Source organism: Orcinus orca, chromosome 10, assembly GCF_937001465.1.
Source record: "Orcinus orca chromosome 10, mOrcOrc1.1, whole genome shotgun sequence".
NCBI classification, from domain to species: domain Eukaryota; kingdom Metazoa; phylum Chordata; class Mammalia; order Artiodactyla; family Delphinidae; genus Orcinus; species Orcinus orca.
Window position 1 is genome coordinate 37009872 of NC_064568.1, and position 12395 is coordinate 37022266.

General features: G+C 38.8%; 1 protein-coding gene across 13 annotated transcripts in view; it reads left to right on the top strand.

The window, feature by feature from the left end:
- The window catches only part of DCAF1 (DDB1 and CUL4 associated factor 1), a 93060-nt gene that overhangs the window by 40688 nt on the left and 39977 nt on the right, over positions 1-12395 (top strand). For all 13 annotated transcript variants that reach the window (XM_033424486.2, XM_049693784.1, XM_049693781.1 and 10 more), the window contains 4 exons: positions 5806-5943; positions 6943-7455; positions 7767-7868; positions 11730-11888. In XM_033424486.2, coding sequence (XP_033280377.1) covers positions 5806-5943; positions 6943-7455; positions 7767-7868; positions 11730-11888 — 912 coding nt within the window. The remainder of the gene's footprint in view (positions 1-5805; positions 5944-6942; positions 7456-7766; positions 7869-11729; positions 11889-12395) is intronic.

The window sequence follows — 12395 nt, forward strand, 5'->3', positions numbered from 1 at the left end:
CCAGCAAATAATCCTCCATGATTAGGAGTCAACAATTAAACAATGACTGGATATGTTTCCTTTTCAGATTTTTCATTACTAGTGTATAGAAATGCAACTGATTTCTGTGTATTGATTATTCTGCAACTTTGCAGAATTCATTTATTCTAACAGGTTGTTTTGTGTGTGTGTTTGTGTGTGTGTGTGTGTCTGTGTCTGTGTGTGTGGAAACTTTAGAGTTTTTTATGTATAAGATCATGTCATTTGTGAACAGAGATAATTTTATTTCTTCCTTTCCAACACAGACGCCTTTAATTTCTTTTTCTTGCCAGTACTATGTTGAATACAAGTGGTGAAAGCAGACATCCTTGTCCTGTTTTTAATCTTTGGAGAAAGTCTGTCAGACTTTTACGGTTGAGTGTAGTGTTAGCTGTAATTTTTTTCATGACTGGCATTTATTATGTTGAGGAAGTTTCCTTCTATTTCTAGTTTATTAAGTGTTTTTTAATGAAAGAGATTTTACTTTTGTCAAATTCTTTTTGCCTCAGTTGACATGGTCATGTGGTTTTCTACTAATTCACAAAAATTAATTCACACTGATTCTATCAATGTGGTGTGTTACATAGATTGCTTTTTGTAGTTTGAACCGTATGTACCTGGGTAAATCCACCTGGTCGTGGTATATACAGTAATCCTCTTAGTATGCTGCTGAATTGAGTTTGCAAGTATTTTTTGAGAATTTTTGCATCAGTATTCATAAGGAATATCTGTAGTTTTCTTGTACTATCTTTGTGTCTTGCTTTGGTGTCAGGGTAATGCTGGATTCATAGAATGAGTTAGGAAGTGCTCCTTCTCATTAATTTTTTGGAAGAGTTTGAGAAGGCTTGGTATTAATTCCTTAAATGGTAGAATTTACCAGTTAAGCGATCTGGTCCTAGGTTTTTCTGTTTTGGGAGGGTTTTGACAACTGATTCAGTCTCCTTACTGGTTATAAGTCTGTTCAGTTATTCTGTTTCTTCATTAGTCCATTTTGGTAGATTGTGTTTCTAGGAATTTGTCCGTTTTAATCTAAGTTACTCAGTTTGTTGGTGTACAGTTGTTTATAGTGTTCTCCTGTAATCCACCCCCCACTTTTTTTTTTGGTCATGCCACATGTGGCTTGTGGGATCTTAGTTCCCTGACCAGGGATTGAACCTAGGCCCTCGGCCATGAAAGTGTGGAGTCCTACCCACTGGACCACCGGGGAATTCCCTTATAATCCTTTTTATTCATGTAAAATTGGTAGTAATGTTCCCCCTTTCTTTTTTAAAAAAAATTTAAAATTTATTTATTTTTTTGGCTGCATTGGGTCTTTGTTGTGGTACGTGGGCTTCTCACTGTGGTGGCTTTTCTTGTTGCAGAGCACGGACTCTAGGCAGTGGGCTTCAGTAGTTGCAGCACGTGGGCTCTGTAGTTGTGGTGGGAGGGCTCTAGGGCGCGTGGGCACAGTAGTTATGGCTCATGGGCTCAGTAGTCGTGGCTCGCGGGCTCTAGAGCACAGGCTCAGTAGTTGTGGTGCATGGGCTTAGTTGCTTTGCGGCATGTGGGATCTTCCTGGACCAGGGCTTGAACCTGTGTCCCCTGCATTGGCAGGTGGATTCTTAACCACTGCACCACTGGGGAAGTTTTCCCTTTTCATTTTTGATTGTAGTAATTTGTTTTCTCTCCTTTTTTTTCTTTCTTGATCAGTTTAGCTGAAGGTTTGTCAATTTTGTTGATCTTTTCAAAGCAACAACTTTTGGTTTCATTAATTTTCTGTATTTTTCTATTTGCTATTTTGTTTATCTCCATTCTAATCTTTATTATTATTATTTTTTACTCCTGCTATCTTTGGGTTTTATTTGCTCTTGTTCCTTAAAGTGTACAGTTAGGTTATTAATTTGACCTTTTTTTCTTTTTAATTTTATGTGCTTGCAGCTGTAAATTTCCCTCTTTGCATTGCTTTTGTGGTATCCCATAAATTTTGGTATGTTGTGTTTCTGTTTTCATTCATCTCAAGGTATTTTCTAATTTCCCTGTGATTTCTTCTTTGACACTTTTGTTGGTTAAGCCTGTTGATTTCCACATATGAATTTTCCAGTTTTCTCTTGGGATGTTGATTTCTCATTTCATTGTGATTGGAAAAAATTATTTGTAAGAGGTCAGTTCTTTTTAAATTATTAAGACTTGTTTTGTGGCCTTACATATAGTCTCTTCTGTGAAATGTTCCATGTGTACTTGAAAAGAATGTATATTCTGCTCTTGTTGGATGGAGTGTTCTCTATATGTCTTTTAGATCTAATTGGTTTGTAGTGTTGTTCAACTCCTCTGTTTCCTTATTGATTTTCTTTTCGGTTGTTCTATCCATTATTGAAAGTTCTGGTAAAGAGTCTCTGTTTAGGATAATGAAATTCTGGAAATAGATAGTGTTGATGGTTACACAACATTGTGAATGTACTGAATCCCACCGAATTTTACACTGAAAAATGGTTAAAATAGTTAAAAGTTATGAATGTGAAAGAATCAGAACTCCAAGAAAAGTCTAAGACTATGAAAAAAATGGCCATTTGGAAAATGAACAAAGGAACTACTGGAAATAAAAATTACAGTTATTGAATTTTAAAACTTAGTGGATGAGATAGAGTGAAATTTAGACACAGCTAAAGATAGAATTAATAAACTGGAATATCTGACAGGATAATCCTTAATGAAGCTCTTAGAAATAAGACTAGAATTAGAAAATTTTACATGTATCTAAAAGGAATTTCAATAAAAGAGAATAGAAGGGACTTCCCTGGTGGTCCAGTGGTTAACATTCTGCACTTCCACTGCAAGAGGTGTGGGTTCAACCGCTGGTCAGGGAACTAGGATCCTGCATGGCATGCAGTGCAGCCAAAAAAGAAAAAAAAATGTGTATGTGTGTATATATACACACACACGTATATATAAAAGAAAAAGAAAATAGAAAGGTAATATTCAGAGGGATGAGGCTAGGATCTTACAAATAAATGAAAGACATGACCACTCAGATTCAGAAAGCCCAATGAAGAATACCAAAGACCAAAAGATTTTAAAAGCAACTAGAGTGGGACTTCCCTGGTGGTGCAGTGGTCGAGAATCCGCCTGCCAATGCAGGGGACATGGGTTCGAGCCCTGGTCTGGGAAGATCCCACATGCCACGGAGCAACTGAGCCTGTGCGCCACAACTGCTGAGCCTGCGCTCTAGAGCCTGCGAGCCACAACTACTGCGCCCGTGTGCCACAACTACGGAAGCCCCTGTGCCTAGAGCCCATGCTCCACAACAAGAGAAGCCACCACAGTGAGAAGCCTATGCACCACAAAATGAAGAGTAGCCCCAGCTTGCCGCAACTAGAGAAAGCCCGCGTGCAGCAACGAAGACCTAACGCAGCCTAAATAAATAAATAAACAAAACCACTCAAAAAATAGTAATAAAAAGCAACTAGAGTATAAAAGATTCCTTCAAATTAACATAGCATGCTTTGCCACAGCATCAGTAGAGACCAGATAATAGTAGAAAATGTCTTCAGAGAACTTCTGTAAACCTAGAAATATTGACCAAAATAAACAATTTTGGAGGGCAAAAGGGCAAACAGAAATTCTTGGTAACATGTAGATGGAAGGCAATAATTGAAGTTAGTATTTTAAGTTTCTTATACTGTTTGGAAATAGGGAAGGATGATAGACTTAAAATTGATGGTACATATATTTTCATATCAATAAGTATTTTATTATTATTATTTTAAATTAATTAATTTTTTTGGGTTGTGCTGGGTGTTCGTTGCTGTGTGCAGGCTTTCTCTAGTTGCTGCGAGCAGGGGCTACTCTTCGTTGCTGTGCGTGGGCTTCTCATTGTTTGTTTTGTTTTGTTTTGCGGTACGCGGGCCTCTCACTGTTGTGGCCTTCTCCCGTTGCGGAGCACAGGCTCCGGACGCGCAGGCTCAGCAGCCATGGCTCACAGGCCCACCGGCTCCGCGGCATGTGGGATCTTCCCGAACCGGGGCACGAACCCGTGTCCCCTGCATCGGCAGGCGGACTCTCAACCACTGCGCCACCAGGGAAGCCCTGGGCTTCTCATTGTCATGGCTTCTCTTGCTGCAGAGCACGGGCTCTAGGTGCGCGGGCTTCAGTAGTTGTGGCACATGGGCTCTAGAGCACAGGCTTAGTAGTTGTGGTGCAAGGGGCTTAGTTGCTCCGCAGCATGTGGGATCTTCCTGGACCAGGGATTGAACCCGTGTCCTTTGCATTGGCAGGGAGATTCTTAACCATTGCACCACCAGGGAAGCCCCTCAATAAGTATTTTAAAACAAAATTTCTCAAAATGTGTTTTCAGAGTGTTAGTTTTTAAAAAAAAAACTTTAAAACTTGAAATATATAGGAGAATGACACCATGACCCTAGGGAAGAGTTTCTTAAGATAAAGTGCACAACGTTTAAAAGAAAATATTGCTAAGTATGATTATATAAAAATTAAGAACTTGTGCTTATCATGAAACACTGGTAAAAGACATGAGTATTTCAGAGAAAGTGGAAGTATGAATGGTCAGAAGGCACAAAAAAAAATGCTGAACTTCATTAGTAAATGAGAAAATTCAAGTTAAATGAAATGTTAATTTTTTATACCCACCAGACTGCAAAAAATTAAAAGTCTGATAGTGGCCAAGTGTTGGTAAAGATGTAGGAAAAAAGAACTATTTGCCTGTAGGAAATGTGAATTGTCATTTTGGAAAATAGTTTGGCCTCCTCTAGTAAAGTTGAGCAAACACGCTTGTGACTTAGTACTGTTCCTAGGTGTCAACTTTAGGGACATGCTTGCACAAAAATAAGTATAGTTAAGCCAACAGAATAGCAGCAGCAGAATATGGAGATGAAGAGCATTTGGAGGTACACTGCCTAGGATAAGATCCCAGCTTTGCCACTTACTAGTTTTGTGACTTTTGGTAAGTTACTTAACCTCATTGTGACAGTTTTCTCTTCTGTAAATATAGTACTTACCTAATCATATAGGGTTGATATGAGGATTAAATGTTATGTGTAAAGCCTGTCTTATATTGAGTGCTATTTGTGACAATTACATGTAACCATATAGATGAATGTAAAAAACATAATGTGTAAAAGAAACAAGTTGCAGAAAAATACATATGGCACCACACAATTTACACAGTTCAAAGCATATAACGTTTAACAAAAGCCTTATAAGAAAATTATTAAAATTTAGTAATGCAGGTACCCTTTGGGGAGGGAGGACGCGGGTGGTATAGGGAGGGGGGACACATGGGAGGTTTCTGTTTCTTAAACTCAGTGGTAAATCACAGAGGTGATTTTCATTTTCTTTGGACTGTACATGTTTATATATTTTATTTCATAGTAAAAACTAAAAATAAGGGTAGGATATGTGGAGTTAAATACTTGTTTGATGGAGGACTTCTCAGAGCACTGATAATGTTAATTGTACATTGTGAACTTCAAAGAGAGATATAGAATTTTTAGGGCTCCCCACTTGGTCATGGAGCCTTTTGGGTCTTAACAGCTAAAGTAGGACTGCATTATGTGATTGTTGATCTTTAGCCTGAGTTTTAGTGGATAAATAGAATTCTGTTTCACAGTGCACAGATATTTTAACTAAACCACCTACTATTGTACATTGAGTTCACTTGGATTTTTTAATCTTATGAGCAATATTGAAATGTTTTATTAAAAAAATTTTTTTATAAGACTGAAGTCTTTGCTTATATCTTTAATTATGAATTTTTTCCCCCTGAATTGTGCTATTTCATTTCCTTTACTATAGGAAGGAATTGTTGAGAATCTTTTCAAATGGGCCCGAGAGGCTGATCAGCCACTGAGGACATATTCTACTGGTCTGTTAGGAGGTGCTATGGAAAATCAAGACATTGCTGCCAACTACAGGGATGAAAATTCACAGCTGGTAAGGACCACGTTAGAATGATTTTTTTTGCATAAGATGGGAGTGTATTCACTCGTTCTTTCTTGCTACTGAACTTGAATAGGTAGATCTTATTTGTTACCTTGTACTAGAGTATAACTGTAATTTCAGTATTTCAAGACTACTTTTCATAAGAGTTTTGATTGGACCTTTTTTTTTTTTACTAGAAAATAGCTGTTTTTCATCTTGTCAAGGATCATGATATTTTGTACCAGATAAATAGTACCACTCCCTTTCCCTTCCCAACATCTGGATTATGAAAAATTTCAAATGTTTAGCAAAATATAATTTTACAGTGAACACCTGTATACACACCACTTACATTGATTGTGAATATTTTACTAAACTTATATTCATGAATACCCATCCATCCATTCACCTCTCATTATATCCATCCACCATTCTTTTCTTTTTTAATGCAAATTAAAATAAATTGCAGACCTAATCACTCTCTCTTTTTAAAACTAAGCATAATACTACAGTTTAGGCTTGACCCAAAAAATGAGTACTTAAAGGAAAAGGTAAAACATAAATGGTGAACTTGAAAATTAGATTATGTAATTATGTATAATGTGGATGACAGTATTTAACAGAATATAACTTATGGCAGATAAAAGTTTCAGAAACATTCATGTTTGATTTTCAGACACTTTTAAAAATTGTGAATATATCTAGTGTCTGCCTCTTCAGGTGTGATGGTCCACCCCAGTTTGATCCAGCCAGATATGTTGTGAATTAGGTGTTTTATGTGCAGATCTTCTGGTTTGGGTTCTCTGGGAAATTTTATGGGGAATGAGACTTTTAGCCATTATTTATTTCATCAAGCTGTAGGAATCAAGTCAACATATTTATCAAATCTTTACTATTACCAGGCATTGAAATAATTGCATGATTATCCTTAAGTGGAAGTAAGAATTATTTGAATCATTTAAATTAAGATGCAGAAGAGACAACCCCTTTTATTCCAATATCTGTTGATAGGTGGCAATAGTACTTCGAAGACTGAGGGAGCTACAGCTTCAGGAAGTAGCTTTGAGGCAAGAAAGCAAGCGTCCTAGCCCACGAAAGCTCTCCTCTGAACCCCTTTTGCCTCTGGATGAAGAAGCTGTGGATATGGACTATGGCGACATGGCTGTAGATGTAGTGGATGGCGAACAAGAGGAAGCTTCTGGAGACATGGAGATCTCCTTTCATCTTGATTCAGCCCACAAGACCAGTAGCAGAGTGAACTCAGCAACTAAACCTGAGGAAGGAGGATTGAGGAAAAACAAGTCAGCAAAACAGGGTGACAGAGAGAGCTTTAGGAAAGCCAAGCAAAAGTTGGGTTTCTCATCATCTGATCCAGATCGCATGTTTGTTGAGCTGTCTAACAGCAGCTGGTCAGAAATGTCCCCCTGGGTGATTGGCACCAATTATACCCTTTATCCTATGACTCCTGCTATCGAGCAGCGACTCATTCTCCAGTATCTGACCCCTTTAGGAGAATATCAGGAGGTAAGCTTATTGGGAAGAGTAGTGTTCACATTTTGGGACCACTGTGTTTATTTCTGGGATATTTTATGGTGTCATTTTATACATTGATGTGTTTTTACACTAATATAGAAAAGTCTTTGCCTCAAACTGGTAAAGTCTTATGGAGGTCACTCCTGATAAGGCCTTTTCGATCGAAGTGTGTTTGTATGTTTATCTTCATAAAGCGGGGGGAAGAGGCACCTCATTTCTTTAATCTTCTATCTTCATAAAGGAATAGGAAATATGTGAAAATAAATTCAAATGTTAAGACTTGTTTTTGGTGTTGATTTCAGTTACTTCCCATATTCATGCAACTTGGATCACGGGATTTGATGATGTTCTATGTTGACTTGAAACAGACTAACGATGTCCTACTTACATTTGAGGCACTCAAGGTAAAGTTCTTAAAAATGTTAGGTCACTGAGCATTTTATTGACATGGATGTGCCTATATGTTTTGGTATGTAGCATCTCTGGATTTTATTGTTCAGGGTGGTGCTTTTTTTAAAAATAAATTTATTTTATTTATTTATTTATTTTTGGCTGCATTCGGTCTTCGTTGCTGCATGCGGGCTTTCTCTAGTTGCAGCGAGTGGGGGCTACTCTCCGTTGCGGTGCGTGGGCTTCTCATTGCGGTGGCTTCTCTTGTTGCGGAGCACAGGCTCTAGGCGTGCAGGCTTCAGAAGTTGTGGCTCGCGGGCTCTAGAGTGCGTGCTCAGTAGTTGTGGTGCATGGGCTTAGTTGCTCCGTGGCATGTAGGATCTTCCTGGACCAGGAATAGAACCCGTGTCCCCTGCATTGGCAGGTGTATTCTTTTGTTTTTGTTTTTACATTAATTAATTATATTTTGGCTGTGTTGGGTCTTCGTTGCTGCATGCGGGCTTTCTCTAGTTGCGGTGAGTGGGGACTACTCTTCTTTGCAGCACGTGGGCTTCTTGTGGTGGCTTCTCTTGTTGTGGAGCATGGGCTCTAGGCGCGTGGGCTTCAGTAGTTGTGGCACGTGGGCTCAGTAGTTGTGGCGCATGAGCTTAGTTGCTCCATGGCATGTGGGATCTTGCTGGAATAGGGATCGAACCTGTGTCCTCTGCATTGGCAGGCGGATTCTAAACGACTGTGCCACCAGGGAAGTCCCAGCAGGCAGATTCTTATCCACTGTGCCACCAGGGAAGTCCCCAGGGTGTTTCTATTGCCAGATGTGTCAGTCGTGACAAATGAAAATTTCTTTTTTAGATAGAAGAAATGAGGCTTACCAAGTGCCTCCACAGAAATTCAGGGGTCAGTCCTAGAGGATTGAATGTTAAAGGAGAAAGTGGGTCTAAACCTGAGAGTGGCCTCAGTTATTGTTACTGGATAGGAAGAGAAACTAAGTGTATAGTACCTTAGGTCATACTACCTTTTAAGTATTCTGTCAGCCAACAACACTTCTTCTCAGTTATTAACTATATACATATTGTATGATGTTAGATTATTTAGAGTGGACAAAATATAAAGCAGAAAATGAGTAAAGAAATAGAGGCATACTCAAATTCAGTAAAGGTAAATGATTTTCTAGGTTGCAAAGGGGCTAAATGTAAGAGGGCAAGTACGTCTAGCCCACCAAATCCATACCTTTTCATGATAATTTAGGTAATCTGAAGGGAGAGAGGTTAAGTGGAATGAATAATTTTGTGGCTATTATAGTTCTACCCAACAGGTAACTAAATGAACACAGTACTATTCTGTGATGTTTACAATATTAGACAAATAAATTAAGTCTCTGCTGTTTATTGTTTGGTTAAGAGAGACAGGCATGTAAGCCTATGATTTCTTTTAGATATTATAGATGTTGTGAAAAAAGTATGGGGCACAAAGGAAGGAATGGTCTGTTCTCCTTGAGAATTAGTAGCTTCTAGACAAGACCTCTGAAAAAGAGGTAATGTTCTCACTGGCTATTCAAAGTTACAATTTCATTCCTGATATTCCAGAGCCATGCTGTCCAATAGAACTTTCTGTGCGATGGAGATGTTCTTTGTGCTGTTGAAAACAGTGGCTACTAGCCATATGTGAGCACTTAAAATGTAGCTAGTGCTTCTGAGGCATTGAATTTTTAACTAAATTTTAATTAAATTAGCCACATGTGGCCAGTGACTAGTGCATTGGACAGCACAGTTCCAGAGTATATTGAAATTAAATAGAAATAAGGAAATTTGCCTTTCAGACCCCAGAAATTTTAAGTTTGGAGGAGGTCAGACATAAATTGGAGTAACATGTATTCCTATGTATGGGATGCAGTGTGTGTGTGTGTGTGTGTCTGTGTGTGTGTGTGTGTGTGTGTGTGTGTGTGTATAAAGTGTGTAAACTCATGATTATACTTTGAACAGTGAGATGAAGCTGGAGGTCAGAGTTGTCTCCAGTGACCCAAAGGGATTGCTTTCAGATGCAGCATCCTGTCCTGAAAAGGAAATAGTGAAGAAGGGATTTGGGCAGTTGCTATTTCTGTAGGTCTTTGTATGAGGAACTGTAATGGGTGTCATTATTCAGCTGTTTTCTGTGCAGACTCATATAAGGGATTAAAGAAAATGAAATAAGGATGAACAGGGAAAAATCAGACAAGAGATCCTTCTTATAGGGAAATAAAAAGTATAGAAAGTTATGTGTACTGTTTTGTTCAAAAGGAAGTCTCAGTTGTGTAGGAGAAGGAACAGGTGTTGAAGTTAGTATTGGGTTGGCCAAAATGTTCTGGTTTTTCTGTAAGATCGTATAGATCAATAGAAACAAAATGGGATAAAATAGTAAATTAAGAACTAGAGGGCTTCCCTGGTGGCGCAGTGGTTGGGAGTCCGCCTGCCGATGCAGGGGACACGGGTTCGTGCCTCAATCTGGGAGGATCCCACATGCCGCGGAGTGGCTGGGCCCGTGAGCCATGGCCGCTGAGCCTGCGCGTCCGGAGCCTGTGCTCCGCAACGGGAGAGGCCACAACAGTGAGAGGCCCGCGTACCGCAAAAAAACAAAAACAAAAACAAACAAACAAAAAGAACTAGAACCTTATATGGAGGTACAATACAAGAAGAGAAAATAGAATCTTTGCCCACATGAGTGAGGTGAGCCAGGTTATGGGCTATGTTGAGCCAAGTAGAATTAAGGTTCTTGGTAAAGATTGAGCCTGTTTGTTCTCTGTTTCCCTACCTACTGATCTGGCAGTGGAACTGCCACTTTATGATAGTGACATTATTGGAAAAAGCACGTGCAGTGGCCTAAGTATTGGGGAGGGAACCATACATAGTTTAGTTTCTTGGGGAAAGACTTGGTGGGAATGTGGTAGAGGTTTGTGTATCAGCCAAGTAAAGAGTGAAGGGATTTGAATTATATATAAGGGTTAGTCTGAGTTTCTGTGTTAAGAGAACTTCTGAAGAGGGTACATACATGTTGTTTTTGCCATTGACCTTGGTGAAATTTATACAGGTATCAAATCATGTAATTACAAATCTGTGTTGTCTTGTCTGTACCTGCTGCCTGTATCACCACCCAGAAGACACCTTGACATGAGAAACAGGAGGCCAACGGAAACAGGAGGCTCCAGTTCTCCTGAGGCCCCATCCACGTTGGCCTGGGTTCAAAGTCATTGGGTAGCCTGCTGCTTGCATTGCACTCCTTGCCCTTAAAATTGCCCAGAAGATCAGGTCCACCCAGAGAGGCTAGTAAGAATTGAACAGCAAGTTAACAAAACTTGATAACAAAGGCCTGTCTAATAGAGACTTAATAAAATAGTTCATTAATAAAGGTCTTTTTAAAGTGCATTCTGATTAGTTCTAAAAATTTACAAATTTTGATAATTTACTGAAGACTTTTCTTTGGGGATATATTGAGGATAAATTTAAAGGAAAGCAGAGTTTTGGATTTTATTAGATGATGAGTCAGTGACTGAGCCAAAGCTAAAACATAGAGCTGATGATGTTTAAAGGATTAAAATGGGAAGGGTAACAAAAATCCTTTAGGGAAGCTATGTAATAATAAAATGGTGTAGGATTATGTCGTTATGTACAGCAATATTCTTCATTTCTTATTTTTCACCCTCATGAAAACCTTTGGTATTAGGAGGGAATATTATGGAATCCTAGAGTTTTTTTGTTTTGTTTTTTGTTTCCCTTAAGCAGTATTGGTTTTACTTCTGTTTTGAGGGAGTGGTTGTCTGCTTCAGAGGAGTCTTTGTGTTTAGCAACTGTGAAGAGATATTTGTTCTAGATTTTTCCACGGTGATATGTGTCCTCTTTGTTTAGCACCTAGCATCTCTCCTGCTCCATAACAAGTTTGCCACAGAATTTGTTGCACATGGTGGAGTACAGAAATTACTGGAAATTCCTCGTCCTTCTATGGCTGCAACTGGTGTATCCATGTGCTTGTATTACCTGTCCTACAACCAGGATGCCATGGAAAGAGTAAGTCCAGTCCATTCAGATGTATGGGAATGGGATAGGGTGGGGAATATTCTAGTACATTCACAGGAAAACTTTTGGATAAGAAAAAATGAATAGGTGGATTAGGTTTTAATGAAAGAAGCAAGGAGCATGAATCTTTACAGAGCATTCCAAAAATGTAAAATTCTTTAGAAAAGGTCCAAAATGTAAAATTTTGTAGTCCTTTTTTTCCTGACTCTCTGAAAGAAAAAGATCCAACAAAAAACCCAAGATGGATTGGGGTCACAGAATTTTTTTTTAGTTTTTGCCATTTTACTGCATTAGAATTATTTTCAGGCTCTTTTCAGATGTCCCTCAGTGGAGTTATATTTTGCATTTTTGAGTCAGTCTATTATAAAAACAACAGATGATGCTTTGTGTATTTGTGTTAACAAATAGTTCGTGGTAGAGACAGTAAAATCATTCCAGTTGTTCTCAGGGCTCCAGAGAAAAACATGGTAGCGTGGCAGCTACCCTCTGGTAGCTGGT